This window comes from Somniosus microcephalus, chromosome 20 (assembly GCF_052327205.1).
Source record: "Somniosus microcephalus isolate GS21.2 chromosome 20, FLI_Smic_1.0, whole genome shotgun sequence".
Taxonomy (NCBI): Eukaryota; Metazoa; Chordata; class Chondrichthyes; order Squaliformes; family Somniosidae; genus Somniosus; species Somniosus microcephalus.
In genome coordinates, this window is record NC_141006.1 from 15,104,974 (window position 1) to 15,132,651 (window position 27,678).

The window sequence follows — 27,678 nt, forward strand, 5'->3', positions numbered from 1 at the left end:
GAACTATCCACCTGCCTGACATCCAGCCTAAATTTATTTTACTTTAACTTCATGGAAAGTAAAGGGCTTTGTGAAAGAATTTTAAAATTTATTTTACACTGACGATTGCTTTCCAAGCTCAAATAAATCAGATTGCTCATGGTGTTCTGATGTTCGAGCTGGTTGTTATAAAATATTGTTTCCATTTTTGTGGTGACACTGACCAAATTTAATATTGTTCTGATCAGAGAGACATGCCAATTCAGCATCCGACCTAAGCATTTTTTACAAGATCACAGCCAAGAGTTTCTACTCATTCAGAGTGCAGTCTGGAGACTTTCGGACACTGGAGACCCATAATGAATGAAGTTGAGGGTTTTTCACATGCCATAAGACTTTGAGGCTTCATTCAAGGCTCACTCAAGTTATAAAACTGCAAGCATGAGTCAGGCAAATAAGATCCTACGTAATGCATATTATATATATAAGGCCATCGATCCCATACTAACTGTCACAAAATCAGTGTAACATCTGTTCTGAATGTAATTGTATTAGGACACTGCATTAGATTCAATAGAGAGCAAATGAAGCTATGCATCTCGCACAAGTGGTTTTATTCTTACGATAGTGTACCAGTCAGTGCTCAGTGCCATGAGGTAGTGCATTAGTGAATTTACACTGCACTGCGAAGTGTTTGGACATGTATTCTCCCATGCGATTCATCAAACAGTGAGCTCTCATGCTCAGATGAGCAATCTGAGGAAATGCGATGGGACAGTTTTTGAGTGACATAGGCACAGGCCTATGAAGAGGTTGGCTCCTGCTCTCTTGCTATGGATATAGCACATGGTGTAGGGAACTTTAAAGGCAGGAAATAATAACATAAAATGAGGGCAAAGGTAGAATACAAAACCTTAAAAATCTGTCATTAAATAGGAAAACAAAGATTTGGCGTCTTGCTCTAGACTCCAGAGATCAGAGGTCACAGAGGGTTCTCGATAGGCTGAGGTTTATGGTACACATTTTCAGTGGTGCAAGGAACCCACTAATCACTGCAGAGATGAAGTAACCTCAAACTGAACTCAACCAGATCAGCTAAAAGGAAAATGGAAAAGAGGACTGTAGACAATTGTGGAAGTAATGGGAAAAGCTGTTTCAGTTATGGGAAGAGTCAGAGAACTGTCAAAGGCTGTTTTGGGCCACTGAAAGATGCTCAAGGACATGTTACGAAGGACTCACGGGGTATGGCTGAAATATTAAATGAGTAATTTGCATCAGTCTTCACTCTTGAAGACGATGCTCGATTGTTAGAATTTTATAATGATTTTAATAATAAAACTAATAATATTAAAATAAACATATTCTTTTAGATAGAATTAAGAACCTGAAAATAGATCGAGCAGCTAGGCTGGATAATATCCATCTGAGGGTCCTCAGGGGGATGGGACATGTGCTGTGCAAGCCCCTTGCCTGTATTTTTAATATTTACTGCGCTCTGGGACATTTCCTGTAGACTGGAATGAGGCTAATGTAGTCTCCATCTTTAAAAAAGGAGATAAGATGGACCAGGTAACTATAGACCCATTAATTTGACATCAGTAATAGGAAAGATGCTTGAGGGAATTGTTAGTGATGCAATATATCATTACTTAAATAGAGAGGAACATATTAGGGACACCAAACATGACTTCAAAAAAAGGTTATGTCTTATAAATTTGATGGTATCTTTTGAAGAAGTCACTAAGATGAGGGAAACTCAGCAGACGTTGCCTACTTAGACTTCCAAAAAGCTTTTGTTAAGGTACTGCAGAAGAGGCTTCTCTACAAGATCGAAGTCTATGATATAAGTGGTAATATATTGAGCTGGTTTGAGAACTGGCTGGACAGCCATAGGCAGAATGTAGTTATAGATGGATTTGGAGTTGTTTGTGTCCCACAGGGATCATGTTGGGACCATTGCTCTTTACTATTTTTATTATTTAGGTGTTGGGGGCACGATCAGCAAATTTTCAGATGATACTAAGATTTGTGCGAGTGTTAGAATTGTAGAGGGTGCTCTACTGCTTCAGGCGGATCTTGATGAGTTGGAAGATTGCGCTTGTGACTGGAAAATGATGTTTAATTTGGAAAAGTGCAGTGTTATGCATGTGGGCAGGGCGAATGCTGAACATACATACACCCTTCAGGGAAAAGCGTTAAAGCAGGTGGAGAACAAAAAAGAGATCTGGGCATTCTAGTGCATAGATCTCTGAAGGTTCATGAGCAATGCCATGAACCGATAGCTAGAGTGAATAGGGTGTTGCTGTTGGGGTGCATTTATAGGACAATTGAATATAAGACTAAGCATACTATTTTATCCCTGAACAAGACCTTGATCAGGCCAGAGTTAGAATACTGTGTCCAGTTTAGGTCTCCTCACATGGTGGGTGATATTGAGACTTTGGAAAGGGTGCAGGGGAAAGCCACTAGACTAATTCCCAGTATAAAGCATCTTAGTTATCAAGATAGGCTAAAAGAGCTGGGAGTACACTTTAGAGAAATGTAGACTTAGAGGTGATCTGATCGAGGTTTATAAGTTGATGAGCGGAATATATTGTGTTCCAGCTGACAGTTCAATATTCCAATTAAATAGGGTAGGGAGGACCAGGGCTCACAATTTTAATTTGTATAAGGCCCGATCTAGGTTAGATGTCAGGAGGCGGTTCTTTTCCCAGAGAATAGTGGGCCTCTGGAACAGGCTGCCGGCTCGTGCACTGGGCGCCGATTCGCTGAATTCCTTCAAGCGAGAGCTGGACCTGTTTCTGGCTGGGGCAAAGATCATCTTGTACAAAAGGTAGGTACTGCATAGGATTATCAGGGTGAGAGTATATCCTGGACTAGTTTTGATTGCCTAGGGGGGTCGGAGAGGAATTTCCCAAATTTTTCCCCCCAAATTGGCCTGGATTTTTATCGGGATTTTTGCCTCACCCAGAAGATCACACGGTTTTGGGTGGAGTGGAGAGTTTATATACTGTGATACGCAAGGTATCGCAATCGTGTGGGATAGGCTGGATGGACCAGAGGGTCCTTATCTGTCCGTCATTGTTTGTATGTGCATAAGGAGGAACTGGAAAGCGTATGACTCACAGCGGGTTAAACGCAGCTTGGGTGGTAAAGCAAAACGGGCGATAGTGGATGTGGAAAAGAAAATCAGGCAGAGTGTAAAATGGGTTGCCAATTTGCTACCGCCTGTTTTCCGCTGCTGCAAGCTCCACACCTGACATAACTACTGCCATTTCCCTGCCATTCTCTGTTCTGTACGTTCCTAAAGTGAACTTCTACTATTCAGTTCAGGGAAATTCTTCGACTTCTAGCAACTGAAGAATGTCAGACACGTCCCTTAACACTTTTTTTGATTGGTTTTGTTCAGTGTGGCTTGGTTCATGATTTGCTGATACCTAGTTGTAATAATGGGTTGAGACTGCATTGTTGGTTTGTTAAATTAGGAATTTGTCTTGCTTTCTCCTTCAATGCTTTGATTGATTTGGCATTCATCATGCTCTGTGGGAGCTCATTCTGTAAACTCACAACGTAAAGTGTGAAGAAGTTATGCTTTAAGTCCTGTGTTCTTTACCAGGAAAAAAGATTTCCTCTGGTCTCTTTTTAAATGCTATTATGACTTTACTAATAGTGACCATTTATTCCTGCTACATTATGCTGTTATTAACATATCACCAGCAGAGGAAATCTCTCTCCATGTGGTTTCTGCATAAACAATTTGCCTCGGTGCTAGAGCTTGCATGATGCTTCCAGTCTCCATGGTAACAATTCCAAGGTCAGTAACATACGTCACACTGCAGACGGTCACATTTCACCATGACTGTACTCTGTACGGCAGTCTGTATCTAGTCTCGGTGACAGCATTTATCTGCATTGCTCTCTGCTGGGTGAAAGTCAGTGGTGACTTCCAGTAAATTATTTACCCTGAGGCCACAGCACAATTTTACTGCCATACAGTGAAGAATGTGCACAGTTCAAAATGGGAAGTCAGCTGAGCTTGTGAATCCTGAAAATGCAGGGGCCTGACTAAATACTTTGGCATCGTGAAACAAGTGTTTTTTTTAATACATTTTGAGCTATTATTGAATGCTGAGCAATTCTCATCCAATGGAATTAAAAAAGGGAAAAATGAACTTTCCATGCAGTAAAAGGGTAACTGACAGATGCAGGATAGTGGACACTTCAAATGTGATATTCAGTCATTACAAAAAAATCTACAAACTAAACAAAATAAAATTTGCCACATTACAGAAGGAGCAAAAAGCCAATACCTACCCCGCTCTCTGCTTTTTGGACTTATCTGAAATTCCGTCCCGGGACATGAGTTTGTTGAATACTACGATCCCAATGAGCATGTTTACCTTGTGAAGGAAAACCAAGAGTTACTAAGGACTCAATGCTCAGCAGTCAATTCTGATCAAGCAGCAGTTCTCACAATTGTATGAAGGTGAAGCCTACATTTTCCCTAAGGAACTTTGGGAGAGAAATTGCCTGGTGGTCAGCACGGTCCTTTGTTTGTAAGACCACATGGACAGGAAGGGGAAACACGGGTTGAAGAGACAGTCCCATCCCCACACACATCACAGGAACATGAACGTGTCATGCAGAAGGAACTCCAATCAGGGCAGGTTTGGAGTGAAACTGACCTGCCAGAGGGAGGCAGATGGTGATATACGAGGGAGGCCGGCAGAAAGGCCCTATAAAAGTGACCCAGAGGCAGGAAATTCAGAAACAAGGAAGAAGAAGGAAGAACAGAGGAACAAAAAAAGCTGGCCAGTCTATGTTTGCAACTTACAACTTTTCTGGACCGATCACCCAGAGATAAAGGACTATGTATGAAAGTCGGACATAGAGCTTAGATATTGTTAAAGGGTACTTTTTTGTACGGTTGTCTTGGGATATAAATTGCCGGGTGTTAGCATATAAGTTGCTGGGAATACCATTTATGTACGGTAAATTGGGAGCATATTGATTGTGATGTACACTTGAATTTTGAACTGTCGTGTGAATAAAGACCAATTTTATTGATCACATACTTATCTGTCATTGTTACACTTATTCATAATTCTCATGGTCCGAAAAATAGTATGAGAAAGGCTTACATAATTGGCAACCATGAAGGGACCTTGAGGGGAGAAAGCGTTTTTTTATAACAATGCCAGACAAGAAAGTGAGAAGTATGGAGGATTTGGTAGCAAAATATATTCATGGAAAAATCGATAGAGATAAACCATGGGTTAGAGATATTGTGCAGAACGATGACCCTGTACAAAAAGCAAAGGAATGGACAGGTAGTTAACAGGCAGATAAGAGGATGATCCCCATTTTACTCACACAAGTGTGGGCTTCCCAAGGCTCCGAACCCCGCCAGGGTCACCGAGGTGAGCAATGGGTCTGCGAGGGTCGGAGGGGTGCAAAAGTACACTGTGAAGGTAAGTGATGGGTGCAAGTGTGGAGAGGTGAGTATGTGAGGTAAGTGGAAAGTGTTAGTAAAAGTTTACTTACCTTTGTTTCTTCCTGCAGGCTTCAATCGGTGGGTATGCGGAGAGTCTCGCACCTCATCGGCAGAGATGACAGATGGCTGCTGCATTCTCCAATGCAACAACCATCTAATTTCTGCTAAATAAAGAGGTTTGATTTGAATTCAAGAACTCATCAAACTACAGAGAATGTCAGTGTTTGACAGCTTCACGGAGCTGTCAAATGCTGACTATTTATCTGTGAAAATTTTTGACAGATGAAATGTCATACGTTGATGTTCTCTGTAACCGGCTTTCCCTTAATTGGCCTGCTAAGCCCGCTAACAAGGTCAATCAAGGGAAAATAACATGGGTTGGCCAGAAGTTGATGAAGGCAGGACTGAAACCTGACAAGTGGGGGTCCTGCCTCCAACAGCTCCCCATTGGCAAAATCCAGCCCTTTGTTTTCATGAAAGAAAGTGCCTGGTGTGTATGTTTCAGCTCCACCCACTTTTCTGTACAGTTAGCAGCTGTTTAACCCTTTGTAGTCTTGTCTTGAATGATGGACAAATGTGTGCTGTCTTAAGTTTGTTAACTGATTTTAATTTAAGTTTATTAATTGTTTTATAAAAGATAAGCTTCAGCCTTGAAGTTACAGTTGTCAATTTGAATGTTTACAAAGCATGTGTAAATGTTTCTTTGTTAGTGTGACTTCTTCCTTTGTTTTTCAAGTGATACTGGTTAGTTTAAAAATATTGGTTTGTACTGAATTGGAGTTATTGAGGTTAATTAACCTATTAAAACCAGATTTTTATTGTGGCCACGGTGAAATTCTGGTTGGTGTAAATTGTATGAAAGCCTCTAGTTCCGGACATGTGGTAATCACATCAACAATTTTTGAAATTTTTAACCAATTACAAGTATGGGTGACGAGGGAAACAAAAGGAAATGTTATTGTGTGGAGTTGCTACACAGAATGTTTGGGATGTCTTATGATTTTACCTGCTGAAGTGAGTTGATCAGGATGTTAACAAAGATTTTAAAGGTGCAAAGACTTTGCAAAAAGTAAAGATTTACTTGAAAGCTGTGAGGAGTTGTGTGACAAAACCTGACAGTGATTGATGTCTGTGTTTGTCTTCTTTTGAAATGAAGTTAACTCTTTTCACAACCAGCTGTGCACTCTGTCTTAACTCCACAACCAGCTGTGCACTCTGTCTTAACTCCACAACCAGCTGTGCACTCTGTCTTAACTCCACAACCAGCTGTGCACTCTGTCTTAACTCCACAACCAGCTGTGCACTCTGTCTTAACTCCACAACCAGCTGTGGGTTTTGTAAACATTTTGGACATTGTTACATTTTTAAGTTTTTAAATTTGAGTGGCTGTTTCCCCACATTGATAGAAGGGGATTGGAAATTGAACAATTAACCCATTTGGCTGTTAGGAAAGCCACATTGGATTGTCTGTTTTTTCTTTTAAGCAGGGGGCCAGATGAGTGTTAATGGTGCAAGATTACCAGAAGCTCCAGGATGGGGAAACTCCTATACGTATTGAGCGCTTTGATGCTAATAGTGGATGGGATTGAACTATATCAGGAATCACAGCAGCTTGGAAACAGCACCATAACCTCACTGGATACAGGGTTTTCTGTTGTAAATGAGATGAATGTAACAATTAAAAATCAAGCTATACCATGTTATAATTGGACAGTGAGAGTAACAGAGCAGAGGGTGCATGAGGGCCAAAGGATTTGTTTAAAATGCTCAAATGAGACTACCCAAAATGGGACGATCCTAGAACTTCGGTTTGCATCGGGTGAGACCACAAATAACCTGAGATTGAGGAAGGCAAGAGGAATCATAGCTACCCCGTTAACTGATGGGACAAGTTACTGGTGGACAAATTTCTGGTCAAGTAATCACACAGGATTATATATGTGTGTAAACAGAACTTTCTCCCATGATGATCTTCAAATTGAAAATTGTTTTGATAATATTCAATGTCCTGATCAGTCAAAAGAAGCCATTCAATTAAAGGTGAAAGAGAAACCAGTGGCACCCGATGAAGGGAGTGAAGAGTGCTCCACCCCATCCCCTGCTCCAATTAACGGATTGGTGTTGTAGTGTCCGTGTGTAGATAAAGACACTGAAGACAGGAGTTGGTTCATAAGTATTTACGAAGCAAGTCTGGGGGGGGGGGTTTCTAAAGGATATACACAATACACAGGCTTATAGAGCCCAAGTGGCAATTACCGGCATTACGCACACCTGGGGCTCTTAAAGGCACATACACCATAATTGCTCTTAAAGGCACATACACCACAATTCCTCCCCTTCTAGCTAACTAGTACATCATATTTTAAGTAATTTATTAATCCCAGGAATGACCTTAATTGTGAAACATTTTCAGGTGCTGGGGCTTTTATAACTGCTTCAATTTTTTCAGGTGACTTATGCAACCCTTCCTTATTAATTATGTGGCCACAATATGATATCTGATTTTGGAAAAATTCGCACTTGGGGCGATTTGCTCGTAGGCCCCGTTCTTTCAGCTTAGTGAGCACCTGCTCCAAATTGGCAAGGTGCTCGTTGTCGTTTTCTCCTGTTATAAGGATGTCGTCTAGGTAGCATTGAGTCCCCGGAATCCCTTGCAGGACTTGCTCCATAGCTCTTTGCCAGATAGCTGGAGCTGATGCTATTCCAAAAACCAGTCGATTGTACTGGTACAGGCCTTTGTGTGTGTTTATTGTGAGATACTTTTTAGAGGTCTCCTCAACCTCCATCTGTAGATATGCCTGTGCCAAGTCAATTTTTGTGAAACGTTTCCCTCCGGATAGTGAGGCGAAAATATCTTCTATCCTCGGAAGAGGATACTGTACCGTGTGAAGGACCGGGTTTACAGTCACCTTAAAGTCTCCACAGATGCGAATTTTTTTCTGTTCCTCAGAGTTATTTTTCAATGCTTTTTTCATGACTGGAACGATGGGTGTTGCCCATTCGCTCCAATCTATTTTGGATAATACGCCTGCCTTTTCCAAATTCTTCAGCTCTGCCTCGACTGCCGGACGTATTGCGTATGGCACCGGTCTTGCCTTAAAAATTTTTGGAATTGCTGTATCTTCCACTTTTATTGAGGCGGTGATGCCTTTCAAGGTTCCTAGTTTCTCTTGAAACACTTCTTTGGCATTGGCCAAGATGTCTTTTAATCGTTCAGGTATGATGTCATCATTGTTTTTTTCCTTACTGGTCACCGTCAGTGCCTGAATGGAGTGCCAGTCTAAACGTATCTTCCTTATCCATTCACGTCCCAACAACGGTGGACCACCATCTTGTAGAATGTATAAATATAACTTTTGTATTTCTTTGCCGTTGTATACCACAGGCACCCTTATTTTTCCTTTGGGGTAGACTTTCTGCCCCGTATATGTTTTTAAGATAATGGATGTGTCTTTTAGAGGTATATGCGAAAATAGCCTCTCATAATCTCGTCGATTTATTACGGTTAGAGCTGATCCTGTATCTAGCTCCATTTTAACTGGGGACCCTGCTATTGTGAGGGTAACCCAAATGGTTTGGTAATCCTCTTTGGCAAGTACATTATGTAATTTGAGACAGCTTAGTCTCTTGTTTCTGGAGTCGCTATCGCTATTCTGGTCTTCGGAGCTATTGTCCGTCATCATTTGTACCTTCCTGTACTTTTCTTTATTGATTTTTTGTTTTCTGTCAGTGGATTTATTTTGTCCAGATTGGCATACCCGTGCAATGTGTCCAATCTTACCACATTGCCTGCATGCTTTGCCCTTGAACCAGCAGTCCCTCTGGTTATGGGTGGATCTGCCGCAGCGATAACATCTTCCGAACTCCTGTGTCATTTTATGGGTGCCGAAGTCCTGTGTCTCTTGTTGTATCTCTGCAGCTCCTTTTGCTGCTGCTTCGTATGATACAGCCATACTGAAAGCTTTGTCCAATGTTAAATCTTTTTCCGAAAGCAGTCTTTTTTGTGTTCCTTCACTTAAGAGACCGCAAACAAATTTGTCTCGAAGATAATCCGATAGTCCTGCTCCCAATTGGCAGTACTTTGATAGCTTTCTTAATTCGGTTAGGTAATCAGCGTTACTTTCATTCTTGTGTTGATTTCTCTTGAAGAACTTGAATCGTTCCGCTATCAGCAGCGGTGTTGGGTTTAAATGCTCCTGCAGGGTATCAACAATTTCTTTAAAAGTCTTGTCCTTTGGTTTGGCTGGAGTGATTAAATTTCGTAACAGCCTGTATGTCTTCGCGCCCATTAAGTTCAGAAGTACTGAAGCTTTTTTTTATCTGTTATTCCATTTGCAGTGCAATAAACCTCTACTCTTTCCACGTATGTGGTCCAATCTTCTATTTCGCCATCAAAAGCCTCAATATTACCAGATTTAGGCATTTCAGAAAAGATATGGCGCTTCCCGCGCTTTTTTTTTTCTCTGTAGCAACGATATGGCGCTTCCCGCGCTTTCCCGCCGCTGCTGCCGATAACAACGCTGTTTTACTGTGGTTTCAGTTTATTCACTGTTGGAGACTCGTTCCCGACGGAGGTCTAAACGCTGACCTGCTTGCCGCGCCGGCCGTCTCTCGAGTGCACCCTCCCAGTCCGTTATTGCTTGCCTCCGATTTTGCTGCCTGTCTCAGCTGTAGAGCCTGCCGCTGGAGCTCCAGCCTGACGCCCAGGAAGGATTAGCGCAGTACCTGTCACCAGCTTGGCCAGCTGGTGAAACCACAGTTTCTCTTACTTCCTTGAGTCTTCTGGACGCTGGAGGAATCGATGTCCTTGAGGTGCTGCCAAATTGCAGGTAAGTCCGTTTCCACTTCGTCGCCACTGTAGTGTCCGTGTGTAGATAAAGACACTGAAGACAGGAATTGGTTCATAGGTATTTACTAAGCAAGTCTGGGGGGGGTTTCTAAAGGATATACACAATACACAGGCTTATATAGCCCAAGTGGCAATTACCGGCATTACGCACACCTGGGGCTCTTAAAGGCACATACACCATAATTGTTCTTAAAGGCACATACACCACAGGTGTTGGTTCCGAGTGAGTTGTCAATGTTACATGGTGTTGTATTAAATGCGAGGGAGGTTATTATCAATGTGTCTAGTCTTGCCTTGTGGACATGGTGCAGTGAACCCACTAGAAACTGGTTAAGAAATAGAAAAGCGCAATTAATAAAAACCTTTTGGAAGGAAAATAGCGATCAGATGACCATAGCGGAGGAGCCTCAAGCCCCGAAATCGCTGGCACAGAGGAGAAAGCGCAGTGTGCTCAATAATGTAGCAACAATGTGGACTACCGCGTTACAGGGGATATTATGAGCTTAAACTATCAATTGGGAAAATTGAGAGAAAAGGTACAGCAGGCATTAAGAAACCAGAATAGCATAGGTAAAGTACAATCATAAGCAGAATTGACCTTGACAATTCACATGCAAGGGTTGGTCAAATTGTTGGAAAATCAGGCACAGGCCATAAACAATTTGGCAAGGGAGGATAGAAACGCCTCTGATCAGGCAGCACGAAATGATGCATGCGCGATGATGAGTTCTTGGACTCTACAGGAGATAGGGAGGAAGTTGAATAGAAAAGCTGAGGGAAGGGTTCCAATTTGGATGGAAGATAAACACCGTAGGGCAGCGGGAAGGTGTCAGTCAAATTTGACAGTGTGTCAATTGCGAAGTCTGTGGTATGTGTTGCACCACACAAATGTAATCAGACTAGCGATGATAGCTTGATAGGAATCATATTAAGAATGCCCGTAATGTCTAAACATTGGGCAACACTGCGGATGTATAAGGTAGCCAATATGGGTTTCCTGAAGGATGGTGTTTTATATAAATATATATCATCGCCCGGATATGTTGTTAAATATAACCAATCTCTCTAGGAGGTAAAATTACATCTATGTAAGACCCAAGGAAGAACCAGCACGTGTATGTATAATGTCTTGGACGATGAAGAGCCGTTATGTGGATTTAACTTGACAAGGATGTCCAAGTATCAATGTCAGGTCACTGCCGTAAGGTCGACACAATATACCACCGTTGCTTACAGGGTGTCTATTGTTGGACCATCACAGAAACAAAGTATAAATATGGGCAAAAGAATGCTACAATATGTCTGGTATTTAACAGTACTATGTGTATTAAACCTAAAAGGATGGTAAAAATCAGGAACAGGACTATTCTGCCTTTGATGGATCAGAATCCAATGCATGTTAAGGCATTAACCGGGGTAGAAGATTTGAAGAAATACGTGTCCATCTTTGGATATGGGTTACCTTGGATAAATGAAAATCTCACTGAGTTTGTGAAACGGATTGGAGAAGTGGGAAGGACATTCTCAGTATTAAAAGGGAGGAATGATGCTAATGACAGAATAATAACATCGTTAATGGACGAGGTGACTTCTTGGTGGGATTTGGGATTTAATCATATAGACTTAGCTCCATGGGTAAGATTGTGCTCACAAGCTCTGCTATGGTTACAGCTAGTGTGTGTGATCGTGCTTATGTGGGAGTGGGGAATGCGGGCAAGACGTAAACAAAGAAAGAACAAGGGAAGACAATTTAAGCGTATGAGGGAATTGTTACGGGATCAGCTTTAATAATGTGAAATGGGGGTATAGACGTTGTATTGTAGGGGATAAAAAGGGACTGTGTCCGGTCGGAATACATACTACTCCAACTCTGTTGAAATGTCTGCACATGAATAAACATCAGAGACATTTAAGGGAGGAGTGTAAGATTCTAAACTGTAATAAAACCACTGCTACCGTGTGGAGATCGAAGTTCAGAATGAATTGTGAAATGGTTATGGAATACTCAAAATGTAGGAAGTCAGCATGTGTTCCTTTGTTTGTGAAGGCACAAAATGGTGGAAGTCAGCAGGGGGTCCTTTGACTGGTGGTCAGCACGGTCCTTTGTTTGAAAGACCACATGGACAAGAAGGAGAAACACAGGTTGAAGAGAAAGTCCCGCCCCCACACACATCACAGGAACATGAACGTGTCATGCAGAAGGAACTCCAATCGGGGAAGGTTTGGAGTGAAACTGACCTATCAGAGGGAGGCAGATATACGAGGGAGACCGGCAGAAAGGCCCTATAAAAGTAGTGACCAGAGGTGGGAAATTCAGAAAGAAGGAAGAAGAAGGAAGAACAGAGGAACAAAAAAAGCTGGCCAGTCTATGTTTGAGACTTACGGCATTTCTGGACCGATCAACAGAGATAAAGGAGTATGTATGAAAGTCAGACATAGAGCTTCGATATTGTTATGGGTACTTTTATGTACGGTTGACTTGGGATATAAATCGCCGGGAGTTAGCATATAAGTTTCTGGGAATACTGTTTATGTATGGTAAATTGGGCGCATATTGATTGCGATGTACACTTGAATTTTGAACTGTAGTGTGAATGAAGACCAATTTTATTGATCACATACTTATCTGTCATTGTTACACTTTTTCGTAATTCTCGAGGTCCAAACAGTAGTAAGAGAAAGGCTTACAGCACATATTCAAAATATTTGTCCATATGTCAATACGATTTTAAAAATCAGCCAGTTCTAGAATATCCCAATGATGGTCTGATTATTTCCTTTGGTTACTCTGTGTAGTGACATCCTAAAGAACTGCTCGTAAATTTCCTCTGGTCAATGTTTTTAGTGAAATTTTAACTTGTTCTTTTTCAACATGTTAATGGTTTTGTTGTAAATGCTGAACAGAGGACATTTTCCTGCACTTGTTCAGGATTTATTAAAAAAGCGATCAAACCAACACATACTCATTGGTGTATACATGAACACAGAAAAGCTAACGGTTAATATTGGCCAGAAAACAGAACCTGAAAATTAATAAGTTTTTCCCATGATTTCAAAACGGGGTAAGTAAAAAACACAAGATTCTGTATCCGATTTCCATGACTTACTGCATCCATCAGTGTAAAGCTGTTAATATGCAGTTAGACATTTGCCCAGGTCTTACATTTCATGTTACATGCAGCATTAAAAAGTAAGTTTTACCAATACAATGATTGCAGCTGGTCCAACAAATGCATAAAGGAGGCCTCCTTCCAAGGACAGCCAGCAGCTGCAGGCAAGAAAAAACAGAGTCAGTCATTTTCAGAGGGACACACATGTCATCAGTAAAACAGCATAAATGGTGTTTTGGTATCTACAAAGAGGGATGTGGGTTGACTCCAGCTTCCCTTCTTTCTCTCCATTAGGGGGCATTGTCTTCTGCTTTGTACCTCCCAAATCCTCTTGACAGCCCTGCTAAGATCAGGATCAGAAACTCACTACAGGTGGACAATTGAATCGTGGGAAGGAATCATGTCCCACCGTTCCTCAACTGTATTATTTGTCATTTGATTACATTCGGCAAAATAGAAAAAGAAAAAAACATAGGAATAGGAGTAAGCCATTCAACCCCTACAACCTGTTCCACCATTCGATTAGATCATGGCTGATCTGTACTTCAACTCTATTTACCCAGTTGATCCATAACCCTTGATACTCTTGCCTAATAAAAATCTGTCGACCTCATCCTTGAAAATTTCAATTAACCTAGCATCCACTGCTTTTTTGGGTTCTCCAAAATGCAAGGATTTGGGTGGCCAAAGGCATTTCCATTGCATGCAGGAAAGGAGGAGCACAGTTGATAAGAGTTGGAGGAGCAGAGGGTTTGTACTGGTACGTACAGTTGGAAAAGACTGCCAGTCCATAAAGGGGTTTGAAGATAAAGGTGACGATTTTAAAGTTGACCCTCTTGGGGAGTGGGAACCAATGGAGGTCGGTGAGCACAAGCATAATGGATGTGTGGGATAGCATATGGGCCTCAGAGTTCTGAGGCTGCAGCTGGAACGGCTGGCCAGAAGAATGCTGAAGAAGTCAAGCCTTGAGTTGACAAAGGCATAGATAAGTGTCTCATTGGTGTGTATATGGAAACTGATCGTATGTTTATAAAATGATAAGCTTAATATTAGCAGTACAGTAACATATAGTATAGTGCATTGGAGCCTCTATATGCAGCACCATGGAGTAGTTGTACATGGGTGTACAGCTGAAATTACTTCATTTGCTGAATTCCTCATATCAGCCGTCGCCATGCCACCATGGGGAAGTGGTGAGAAGAATCCAGGCACTGCCTGAAAGCAAGCAGGCATCACTCCGTGCACTGCACCTCTTGCACATCTGCTAGTAGCCTGTTCTAGGGCAGCCTTGGTGGAAGCTTCAGGGTTGGGTTCCCATTCACCTCTGGGAGACCCAAGAAAGGGAACGAAAGTACCTTAAAAAAGAGGTAGTCTCAGCCTCAGTCTCTTTCAGTCTTTCTTCTTGTCCATCAGATGATGTTAATGAACAGCAGGTTGTGAGCAGGGAAGGAGCCCAAAATTAGCAACAACATTTAAGGGGGGCAAAATTGGGTCGCGCCCCCTTTGGGGCACTAACTTCACCGGGGCGCAACTTTTAGCGCCCTGAAAAAGTTAGCGCCCCCGCGCCCGAAGTTCACGAGTAGCTTGGGGCGCTCCAAGTGAATATTGTGGCGCTAGGTGCCGCAGCACCAATCAACCGGACTTTCCCCCCAAGGTTTCTATTGAAGGTTTTAAACCTTTGGAAATGCATCCAATCAGGGCCCTTTATTTGTGAGGATTGCTAAAGTCTGGGCTGGATTTTCACTGAAGAATCGGGTAGGAGGCGGGACTACAACTTCCGGGGTTGTAGTCCCGCCTCCATCGAGTTCTAGCCAACCCATGCGATTTTGACTTGATTGACCTTGTTGAGCCCGCTCAGTGGGCTCAGCAGGCCAATTAAGGGCCACTTGGCAAGAGGGGACGTCACAGATTGATATTTCAAATGTCAAGACGTTTTGACAGATGAAATATCAGCGTTTCACAGCTGTTTGAAGCTGTCAAACACTGACAATCTGTACTCCAGGTTAATTCCTTCCTGTCAGGATGATTTAGAGATCTCTCCGGAACAGAAAGCTGAATGCTGCAATTTTTGACAGCTCGCAGTCATTCTGCTTTCTGTACCGGTGAGATGAGGGACTCCCGAGACCTGAAGGAAGGAAGGCTGTAAAGGTAAGTAAAGGTATGTAAAACTTCTTTAAACACTTTACGCACACCAAACACACTTACCTCTGCACTCATGCATCCATCACTCACCTGAACACCGGACATCTCGACCCCTCCAAGCCCTTCATCCCAACGGTCCGCCTCCTCTAACTTGGCGTGGTTTGAAGCCGTCAGGAATCCCACACTTCAACATTAAAAATAGGGATTAAGCTAAAAACTGCCTGTTAACTACCTGTTAACAGGCAGATAATTGGCACTAATCCCCTTCCCGCCTCGGGGAGGCTGGTCCCAGTGCGGGGCAGGTACCCGCCTCCTTTGAAACTGGTATGGAGGCGGGTTGGGGGCGGGATGGATTCGTGCCCCCCGATTTCGGGATTTTGACCCCCCACACGCCTCCAATCCCGCCTCCACGGCCGAATGAAAATCCTGCCCTCTATGTAATTTAGGTCACAGACCTTGTTTAACAAGGTTTGGCAATGATTAATAGTCAGCAAGGATACCTGATTGCAATTCAACAAAAGTGAACAAAATTCTTTATTTTCTAAAATGTACAAGGTTTTCTATACTTCAAAGAAGGAGATTCGCCATCTTTAAAAAAATAACAGCTACAAAGAAATATATTAACTTATTAATACACTTTTGTTTTCTTTTCTTTTTTCTTGGTAATCAGCAATTGTAGACGTTCTGTCATTAACCCTGGGGTGCTTCAGTGATTGTGTCATTTCAGGTCTGTGCATTAATTGAGGCCCTCATGCTGTTACACTCAGTAATTCCTCCACTGATGATGTTATCATAATTCAGGTCATTTTGCCCAGACAAAAAATGCATTGTGTTACAATGCCACCTTCACAGTGACTGCAACCGATTCAGAGCACATGTTTCCAAACCTGGGAAACTGAGAAAATAACATCTACAAGAGTCTGCTGCTGAAGGCATTTTAGTAAAAGGTGCATTGTGCCACACAATAATGATGTGATGTGGACTGGGTGAAGCTGTCATAGCAGTGCCCATTCAATGCTGGCAGCTGGTGAGTGGGGCAGATGGAAAAACTCCTTTATAATTAGAGATTTTATTGATGAAACCCATGAAAGGTGGTGGAAGGCTTCTCCTTTAAAAAGGGGTCTCAGTACAGAGCCTTTTATAAACACCCTTACAGTAAGACATTCTTTAAATGAGGTTCCAATAGCAAAACAGCCTCTTCAAAAGAGGTTCTGTGGGAAGGCTGCCTCCTTAGAGGCTTGCGATGGGAAAACGCCATCCTTAAAATTAGTTCTGTTGGGGAGAAAAGTCTCTTTCAAAGGGATTGGTGAGGCATACTCTTTAAAGGAGCCACTGGATCGGAGAACTTCACCATTAAATAGGGTCTTAATTTTTTTTAAATTTGTTTATGGGATGTGGGCATCGCTGGCAAGACCAGCATTTAATGCCCATCTCTAATTGCCCTTGAGAAGGTGGTGGTGAACCACCTTCTTGAACCATTGCAGTCCAAGTGGTAAAGGTACTCCCACAGTGCTGTTAGGGAGGGAGTTCCAGGATTTTCACCCAGTGACGATGAAGGATCGGCGATATACTTCTAAGTCAGGTTGGTGTGTGACTTGGAGGGGAACTTGGAGGTGGTGTTCCCATGTGCATGCTGCCCTTGTTCTTCTAGGTGGAAGAGGTCGCGGGTTTGGGAGGTGCTGCCGAAGAAGCCTTGCTGAGTTGCTGCAGTGCATCTTATAGATGGTACACACTGCAGCCACGTGGTGGAGGGAGTGAATGTTTAAGGTGGTGGATGGAGTACCAATCAAGCGAGCTGCTTTGTCCTGGATGGTGTCGAGCTTCTTGAGTGTTGTTGAAGCTGCACTCATCCAGGCAAGTGGAGAATATTCCATCACACTCTTTACTTGTGTCTTGTAGATGGTGGAAAGGCTTTGGGGATGAAGGAGGTGAGACACTCGCCGCAGAATACCTAGCCTCTGACCTGCTCTTGTTGCCACAATATTTATGTGGCTGGTCCAGTTAAGTTTCTGGTCAATGGTGACCCCCCAGGATGTTGATGGTGGGGGATTCGGCGATGGTAATGCCATTGAATGTCAAGGGGCGGTGGTTAGACTCTCGCTTGTTGGAGATGGTCATTGCCTGGTACTTCTGTGGCACGAATATACCGGCCACTTATCAGCCCCATCCAAGTCTTGTTGCGGGCATGGACTGCTTCATTATCTGAGGAGTTGTGAATGGCGCTGAACATTGTGCAGTCATCAGCGAACATCCCCATTTGTGACATTATGTTGGAAGGAAGGTCATTGATTAAGCAGCTGAAGATGGTTGGGCCTAGGACACTGCCCTGAGGAACTCCCGCAGTGATGTCCTAGGGCTATGATGATTGACCTTCAATCACCACAACCATCGTCCTTTGTGCTATGTATGACTCCAGCTAGTGTAGAGTTTCCCCCCCGATTCCCATTGACTTCAGGTTTACTAGGGCTCCTTGATGCCACACTCGGTGAGGCACACCCTAAAAGGAATCCTGATTGGGAGACTTATTCTTTTAAAATGGGTCCAGGTGAGATGAACCCCCCTATTCCCACATCCCATTTGTGATTCTGATTACAGGTAGACTATCCTTTATCCGAAAACCTCGGGACCAGCCGAGTTTCGGATAAAGGAGAATTTCGGATTTCAGAAGGTGGGTCGGCGGGGGTCCGCGGGGGGGTCGGCGGGGGTCCGCGGGGGGGTCGGCGGGGGGTCGTGCGCACGACTTACGCTGACGCTCAGCGTAAGTCAGTCGGGGTCGGCGGGGGTCGGGGCCGGCGGGGTCCGCGGGGGGGTCGGCGGTTGTCGGGGCTGGCGGGGTCGGCGGTTGTCGGGGCCGGCGGGGTCCGCGGGGGGGTCGGCGGGGGGGATCGGCGGTTGTCGGGGCCGGCGGGGGGGTCGGCGGTTGTCGGGGCTGGCGGGGTCGGCGGTTGTCGGGGCCGGCGGGGTCCGCGGGGGGGTCGGCGGTTGTCGGGGCTGGCGGGGTCGGCGGTTGTCGGGGCCGGCGGGGTCCGCGGGGGGGTCGGCGGGGGGTCGTGCGCACGACTTACCCTTTATCCGAACTTCCGAAACCGGAACCCTCTAAAAACCGAAGGTTTTTTCGTTCGTACGCACGACTTACGCTGAACGAAAAAACCTTCGGTTTTTAGAGGGTTTCGGTTTTCAGAAGTCCGGATAAAGGGTAGTCTACCTGTACTATGATACTGTATATTGAACAATCAGACATTTCTTTTCCATCTTGCTAGTTTGCTTTATTTGAGAATTTGTGCACATCATCATTAAGAAACATTTTTGGGAAAATCAGGTGGCTGCCTCCTCTGGCTGGGACTGTTTGTGAGCATGTGCAAAATCACTCAACATGCCTGTGTTCTGAAGAGTGTGGCTGAAAGTCCTTGTAATGGACACAGGATTGGCCTGTTGACCCAAAGAGAACCAGAAACTATTTCCTGTATTATTTAATGCCTTACGCACATTGCTTCCTTTATGCACAGTGATGTCATTTACACGTCTGATGTTATCAAATAACAAACTGTGGAATATTTGGTGAAAATGCATTCATACTAAGTCATCTAAGTCCAGTTAGCTGTCCAAAAGATGAAAGCTACAAAGTGGAGAATACTAAAGAGCTATTAAAAGGAAGTTAAAAGCTGCCTTTTTAGGACGCATGTGCTGGTTTTTAAATAGTTTAGCTCTCAGCTTCTAGTAACCATGGGAACAACCTGCATGTGTAAACAGAGTACAACAACCCTAGTAGGAAAATTACAAATTCAGCATCTCAGGAGAGCCTCTGCTGTAAGGATGAACATTAAAATATCTTGTATATAAGTTGGTGCACTGCTATTCTAATTATACTTACCTTGTTATTTTCATCATTTAATTAATAAAATTAATCATTATCAGATTTTGTGTTTGTATCTGGTGACTGTGAACTGGCTGAGTTCACTAGTCAATGGCTCAGAGGAACTTCAGCAGGGTGTTATGTGTTATGTATTTTGTGTTCTCCTCCCACCTGTGGTGGCGCTGTCACAGCAGATAAATGGTTGGGTGTTCTCTGTTAAGTTTAGCTCTCTTTGTTCGGAACTTGCCAGAACTTCCTTTCCTTCCAATAAAGCACTTCATGTTTGAATCTCTGAGTTCTGAGTCCTAAATTGTGACTAGGTAGAAAGGTACCGACACAACAAGTGGCAACGAGGAGCGGATGAATCTGCGTACGTTACGGGTGCAGTGAGTAAACAGAAAATTTAATTTGAAACGTGAGATGGCTACTATATTAGGAAACATCGGTGATTTTGATGAAAATGTGGCGCAATGGAGCGCATATACGGAACGTTTTGACTATTTTGTATTGGCGAATGCGGTGGCAAATGAAAAGGTCGTGCCTACCTTTTTGAGTGTAATCGGGCCGAAGACATTCAATTTACTTTGCAGCCTCATGCAGCCAGATAAGCCAGGAACTAAAACATATAAGCAACTAGTGGAAATTCTTGGAGTACATTTTTCACCAAAACCTCTGGTTATTGCTGAGAGATTTAGATTTCACAAACGGAATCAAGAGGAGGGGGAATCAGTGACGATGTTTATTGCTGCTTTAAAAAGGTTATCAGAACACTGCGAGTTCAAGGAGGTGCTGGAGGACACCATTAGAGACAGACTCGTGTGTGGTCTGCAAAATGCAGCCACACAGAAGCGCCTTCTTACTGAGGACAACCTTACTCTTGAAAAGGCCATTGAAGTTAGTGTCTCCATGGAGATGGTGGAAAAGGAGGCTCACCAGTTGAGTTCAACAGGGAGAGTTCACAAGGTGTTGTCTGAGCCTAAAGGTGCGCGGAACGGCACATGTTACCGTTGTGGGAAAACGGGCCATCACGCTAATGACTGCTGGTGTACGGAGCTGGAATGCCGAAATTGTGGCAAAAAGGGTCACATTGAACGCGCCTGTAGAGGTAAAAAAAGAACAGACAGAGCTGGGAAGCATGGAAGCAAAATGTCTGCATTTGGACAAGAGAGGAAAAAGAGTGTTCATTCAGTGCAGTATGATGGAACAAGCAAAACAGAGGGGAGCGACACCTCTGAGGAGGAAGAGGTGCACATACTGACGGTTGCAGGTGATTCAAATGGCTACTGGGTGTCACCACTGGTGGAGGGACAATCAGTGCGGATGGAGGTGGACACAGGCACGGCTGTGTCCCTTGTTTCAGACACTGTCTACAACAAAATGCTAAAGCATCTTACCCTTCAGCCAACAAACATTGTGCTAAAGACGTATACCGGCGAACCTGTGGCCATGAGAGGTGTCATTGAGGTGACAGTTAAATTGAACGGACAGACTGCAAAACTGCCACTATATGTGGTAAAGGGAAATTACCCATCGCTACTGGGACGTGCGTGGCTAGAGAAAATCATGCTGGACTGGCCTGCAGTCCGCATGATGTCAAAAGGGGAGTCAGGTCTGACTGCAGTGCTAAACAAACATGCAGAACTCTTCAATGGGGAACTTGGGAGCATGAAAAAGATCAGCGTGAGACTGGACATTAAACCTGACAGCAAGCCGAAGTTTCACAAAGCCCGACCTGTACCCTATGCAATTAGGCCAAAAGTTGAGGCTAACTTGGAGGCCTTAGTCGAGAATGGAGTCCTGGAGCCTGTGAGCGTGAGCAAATGGGCCACACCCATTGTTCCTCACAGAATCACAGAAACCCCACAGTGCAGATAGAGGCCATTTCAGCCCATCCTGAAAAAGGATGGATCTGTTCGAATCTGCGGGGATTTTAAAGTGACTATTAACCCGGTGCTGTCTGCGGAACAGTACCCTCTTCCCCTCATTGAGGATCTTTTTACGGGCCTGGCCAGAGGGCAAAAGTTCAGCAAAATAGACTTATGCCAGGCTTATCTACAAATGCATGCCGATGACAAATCAAAGGAGCTGCTGACAATTGTGACACACACGGGGCTATACAGGTACTGCCGCCTTCCGTTTGGAATTACGTCGGCCCCTGCTCTATTCCAAAGGGCAATGGATCAGATTTTGAGTGGACTGCCAGGAGTCCAGTGCTACCTGGACGACATCCTTGTCACTGGGACAAATGAGGAGCATCATCTTCTGAACTTGGATGCGACACTACAACGACTGAAAGAGTACGGACTCAGAGTTCGTAAAGACAAATGTGAATTCTTTCAGTCTTCAGTTGAGTACCTGGGGCATGTGATTGACGCTACTGGCCTGCATAAGGCGCCATCAAAGGTCAAGGCGATCGTGGAGGCCCCAGCACCCCAGAATGTGAGCCAGTTACGTTCATTTCTGGGGCTACTTAACTGCTATGGGAAGTTTATTCCAGACTTAGCAACATTGCTGAAGCCGTTACATCAGTTGCTATGTCAAGGCAAAACATGGAAATGGACTGAACTGTGCAACGAAGCTTTCGCCCAAGCAAAGAAAGCATTACTGAAATCGGAGGTCCTGACACACTTCGACCCAAAGCTGCCCATGCAGCTAGCATGTGATGCATCACCATATGGTGTGGGAGCAGTCATATCCCACATCATGCCTCCGGGTGAAGAGAAACCTATCGCCTTCGCATCACGCACCTTGAACAAGGCCGAGAGTAACTATGCGCAGATCGAGCGCGAGGCCTTGGGAATCGTTTTTGGAATTCAAAAATTTCATCAGTACCTGTTTGGGAGAAGGTTCACACTCCTGACGGACCACCGTCCATTGACTTCAATCTTCGGGCCCCACACCGGAATTCCGTCTCTCACTGCAAGCAGGATGCAAAGGTGGGCTTTACTGTTGTCAGGATACGACATCAAATATCGCAAATCAGACTTACACGGCAACGCAGACGGTCTCTCGAGGCTACCCTTGCCTGTTACTCCCCCAGAGCCTCGTCAGATAGACATCTTCTACTTTAGACAAGTGGAGGGAGCACCTGTCACTGCAGTTCAGGTGCGAAGGTACACCCGCAACGATCCAGTCCTGTCTGAGGTAATGGACGATGTCATTCGAGGGAGAGCTATAGGAGATTCTCCTAGTTTGAAACCTTACGTTTCAAAAAGAAATGAGCTCTCCTTCCAGGCAGGATGTCTTCTTTGGGGACGCCGTGTCATCATTCCGCCACCTCTGAGGGAACCTATACTGCAACAACTTCATACAGGCCACAGTGTGATGGTTCGGATGAAGGAAATGGCAAGAAGCTACTTCTGGTGGCCAGGTCTCGATGGGAATATTGAAGAGAAAGCCAAAACATGTTCCCCATGTCAAAGGGTCCGGAATGTTCCACAGCTGGCAACCCTACACCCCTGGGATTGGCCTGCAGAAGTGTGGCAGCGAGTACATGTGGACTTCGCCGGTCCTTTCGAAGAGAAGATGTTTATGGTGGTTGTAGACGCTCGTAGCAAGTGGCCGGAGGTCGCTGTAATGAGGTCTACCATGGCAGAGAAAACAATGAGAAACTTGGTGAGATGTTCAGCTGTTATGGCTCACCAGAACAACTCGTAAGTGACAACGGTCCACAATTTGTATCACAGGAGTTTGCAACCTTCCTGCATGTGAATGGTGTCCAACACATCAGGTCTGCGCCCTATCATCCCTCTACTAACGGCCAGGCAGAAAGGTTCGTGCAAACCTTGAAGCACGCCTTGAAGGCATCGCAAGGTCAGGGATCAATCCACCAACGTCTGAACAGCTTCCTGTTGTCCTACAGGAACGAGCCGCATGCCACAACCAAAACTTCCCCCACTTCGCTCATGATGAAGAGGCAGTTGCGGACAAGTTTTGACTTACTCAAACCTCCAAGGGCAGAGCAGGTTGTCCATCGTCAACAACAAGCTCAAGTTGAAAAGAGAGAGAAAAGAGCCAAAGAGAGACGGTTTCATCCAGGAGAGCACGTCCTAGCTCGAAACTACAACACTGGACCGAAATGGGTTCCTGCTACGATGATCGCGCAGATGGGCCCTGTGTCTTACACGGTTGAGACTGCTGAGGACGTCGTCTGGAGAAGACACACAGATCAACTGTTGCTAGGAGCAGAGACAGCCACAGAGGCTCCAATGGCTGGTTGGCCTGAACTGTTTCCGGATGATACCGCAAACCAGCATCCTTTGCCACAATGCTCTTCTCCAACACAGGAAGTCAAAGAGACTGCTCCACCTGTGCAAACTCCTGACTTTCGACTGACACAGGCACCTTCTCCATCCAGGCCTGTGTCAATGCCTACTGCTGTGGAAGCCAGCGATGACCGCCGGTATCCTGTCAGAGAGCGGCGGCCTCCAAGACGCTTGGATCTGTAGGCTTAGTGACTTACCCACAAGACTGGGGCAGAATAAACCCCAGGGTAAAGTCAGGGGTTGAGGCAGTCTACCTCTACCCTAGGTTCGTTGAGTGCATTGAAAGTAACTTACCTGTTGAGGAATAATGTGGACCTTCCATTTAAGAGGGGAGGAAATGTTATGTATTTTGTGTTCTCCTCCCACCTGTGGTGGCGCTGTCACAGCAGATAAATGGTTGGGTGTTCTCTGTTAAGTTTAGCTCTCTTTGTTCGGGACTTGCCAGAACTTCCGTTCCTTCCAATAAAGCACTTCATGTTTGAATCTCTGAGTTCTGAGTCCTAAATTGTGTCTAGGTAGAAAGGTACCGACACAACATTATGTACATGCCTAACTTGTGGGGGGTGGTGGAAGGGAGGGACTTTAGCATGTATTGGAATAAATAATGTAGCAACCGAGTCCTGGATGGTGCAGTTGTGACACAGCAACTTCTGCAAGGAGCACATTTCTACACATACTCACTAATTTGCTGTTCCATATCCTTTAGCTTTGGTAAACCCCACAGAAATGGCCACAATCAATGCAGGTAAACCTGAGGAGTAATAACAGAAAATATTTGTGAAAGCCAGGTCTTGTACTCCACATTATTGTATCCTGTACAAATACATACTGACAGCTCAATAATTGCTGCTCAATTTCACAGCCCTGCTCCCAGGAAAGAGACAAGATGCTTTTTATTTTGACAAAATGGATTTTAAATCTTTCCAGTTAAAACTAATTAAACCTCCATTATTAACTGTCATGTCCTCAGTCAGAAATCTGCTGTACTGTCACGTCAATATACAATCAGCAAAAATAAACCAAGTTAAATAGGAAAGATCTTATTTTGCACACATTTTATATTATCCTATTCCATAGAGTGAGTGAGTCACATCCAGCCTCACTGGGCCAATGAGACATATTCAATCCCACTGGGTGAAGGAGCCATGTATAATCCCACTGATGTGTGAGTCATGCCCAATCCCATTGGGTGATGGAGTCACAGCAATCCCACTGGAAAATGGAATGGTGTCTAATATCTAAAGTGAGACACTGATACTATCAGATATCTTAACTAGTGACACAATTAATGTTAGAATATCTTAACATGGTTTAAATTGGTCAAGTATCCCAGCATGCTTTGTTTTAGCAATTTTAGCTATCTCGTGAATGTATGAGCAAAGAGAGTTTGAAAACTAGACAGAGAATGATAAACACCCAGATAGCCCTTAAGGGAGTAGTTGCTGAGACACCACATACCACAGTAAGAGATAGTACAAGGTAATCAAAATTAAACAAAGCTTGTAGAACAGAGATGAAGGCCAAAAGATTAGGAGCGGGCTAAACACCTAAATATGTGGCCTCAGCAAATGTGCACCTATGCTGTTGTGCATAGACGTAGCCCAAGGTAGCCAAATAGTATAAGAATGGGACATTTTTCTCTTAAAGGTCAGAGAGTTCTCGGGGTGGTCAGGAGCCACGCTGCCACGTGGACAGCATAGAAGGCCAGAGCTGGTCGCTCCAGGCCTGGGAACTGGACTGTGTTGTTCTCTTGGGGGGTTGGAGCATTCACAGGGTAAGTCAGAAGCCCACAGCCACGCAGGCAGCCTAGAGAGCCGAAAGTGATCACTCTGGGACTGGCAACCAGACTGTATTATTTACATGTTATCTTGTCATTTAATATAATACTGTAGAACAGTTATATAAAACCCAATACTGTTATTAGTCAATGTAATAAAGGTTGTTGTTTAAAAACCACTAGGGCTTGAATCTGAGCGTAGTTATTGTCGCTGGACTAACAACCCTTTGTTACGAAAGTTACCACGGGGAAATCCGCTAACATTGGCATCCCTGGGTGGACCCGAGTGACTATTAAAATAATAGACGAATTAAAATAAGTTATATAAAACCTAATACTGATCTCAAATGCAACTTATTTTTTAGTAACAATATAGGGGCTGTGACCCATGACACATCATCGGTAATTATTGTCACACCAATGGCTCATAAGTAAGAATGCATGCCAATTGTGCACTGAATCTGGGCAGCAGTGATCAGTGATGGGAGAAACTGAGAGGTGAAAGGGGTGATTAGCAGCTGCATTAAAAAATGGCATGTTTCCAAACCTTTACTTTTAACAGATGAAGGATATCAACATAGACATGTGACCCCACCATACCATTCCTCATGCTCTACTTGTGCTCTCCAGTGTCCAAGATAACTTACAATTGCATAGCAATTTTCAATAATTAACTCCTTCACATGAGGGTAAATATTATGAGGTCTTGCACACAACCAGTGAGTGTGTTGCACAGAGCAGTCCCGTGCATTATGTTTATAAGTAGATTCACGGACTCCCAGGCCGCCTGCAATTTCTGCACCTTGGAAGAGTCCATGTTTCATGTTTACGTAGAGCGTGAGAGATTGCCGCCCCTCTTCCACTATCTGAAGGGGCTGCTCCTCAATTTCAGGTTGCACTTCAGTCCCACACTCCTGATCATTAAGCCACTCGCTGCAGAGAGGAGCGGCCAAGTCAGAGGACCTTCTTGTGGGACTGCTCCTGGGCCTGGCCAAGGTGGCCATCCACAGGTCCGGGCAGTGTACAATAGAGGGGGTCATTCAGCCCGACTGTCTGCCTCTCTTCTGCGGCTATGTTCACGTCTGGGTGTCCCTGGAGATGGGGCACGCGGTGTCCACCAGCATGCTTGAGGCCTTCCGCGACTAGTGGGCAAGGAGGGACTGGAGTGCATCATCATCCCCCCCGGACCAAATTTTAAGTTGATTTGATAAGTTTCATTTAATAAAATTTACATAATTTACAGTTTATTGGTTGTGCCCCTTTAAGAAGGAGGCACTTGTTACCTTTTAATTGATGATGACATTAGCCATCAATTACCATAATTATCATAAAGAGGTTGCACAAAACCAGCATAGATCAGAAAACCGTGGGCTGTGATTTTCTATCCATTATGCTGCAGGGCCTCACAAAATTTACCCTACGTTACATTTATACTGCAGCTACCAGTCTCAGCCCTGGTATCTACATTACGAAGGCTCAGAGGATGCAGACAGCAGCGTGAGCACTGTCTAAACTTTAAAATTAACTCCAAATAGGGATCCGCTTGGCAGCAAGCTTGACATCGAACTGGAGTTACACTCCATGTGGTTTCAAATCAAAATGATGTGCGACTACCCCCTCTTTGGAATTTATTGTAGTGCAAATGCATTCAGTAATTATCTTTGTTATATTAACAGTATTGTGTTCCCTTCCCTTCTACACACACCCATCCATCCCTCACCCAACACTGAACAGCATGAAACCTCTACTGCCTAGTGCTGTGACCAATTTCGCTGCAGCTGTTCTTAATTGAAGTTTTTAAGACAAGCATTTGGAGGCATTTGTTTGTCTCACTTTACCCATGGGCACAGTAACAAAGCAGTAACAGTGCCTCTGACATGTCAGAATTGTACTTGGCATATCTGCATGCTGTGTGGTGGTGTCTGTCTGCATCTAGTCCCACAACATGAAGTCTTATTGATTAAATCTAATAACTCAAGTGATATACAATCAAGAACTGTGTCAATAACCCTTTGGGCAAACACAAAAATTAAATATTCTCCTTTCAGTCATTTCATATGAAAAGTACAGACTGAAAGCAAATAAGAAATTAGTTTTTAGATAAATGGAAATTAAAACTTCTCTCCTGATCTATTTCAATCAAGCTTTGACAAAAAATAATTAGTTGGCTAATGCGCAGTACACACTTTGTGAAAGCTGTTGTTGAAAC

The 27,678-nt window shown here is 44.0% G+C and overlaps 1 protein-coding gene across 10 annotated transcripts in view; it reads right to left on the reverse strand.

Moving 5' to 3' along the window:
- The window catches only part of LOC147103064 (adhesion G protein-coupled receptor B2-like), a 1,231,153-nt gene that overhangs the window by 142,443 nt on the left and 1,061,032 nt on the right, over positions 1-27,678 (reverse strand). For all 10 annotated transcript variants that reach the window (XR_015072890.1, XM_085962346.1, XM_085962351.1 and 7 more), the window contains 3 exons: positions 24,374-24,443; positions 13,524-13,590; positions 4,294-4,379 (listed from right to left, as the gene is read on the reverse strand). Coding sequence is in view for 9 of the 10 variants with exons in the window: in XM_085962346.1 (XP_085818472.1) it covers positions 4,294-4,379; positions 13,524-13,590; positions 24,374-24,443 (223 nt within the window). In the remaining variant the exon portion in view is untranslated. The remainder of the gene's footprint in view (positions 1-4,293; positions 4,380-13,523; positions 13,591-24,373; positions 24,444-27,678) is intronic.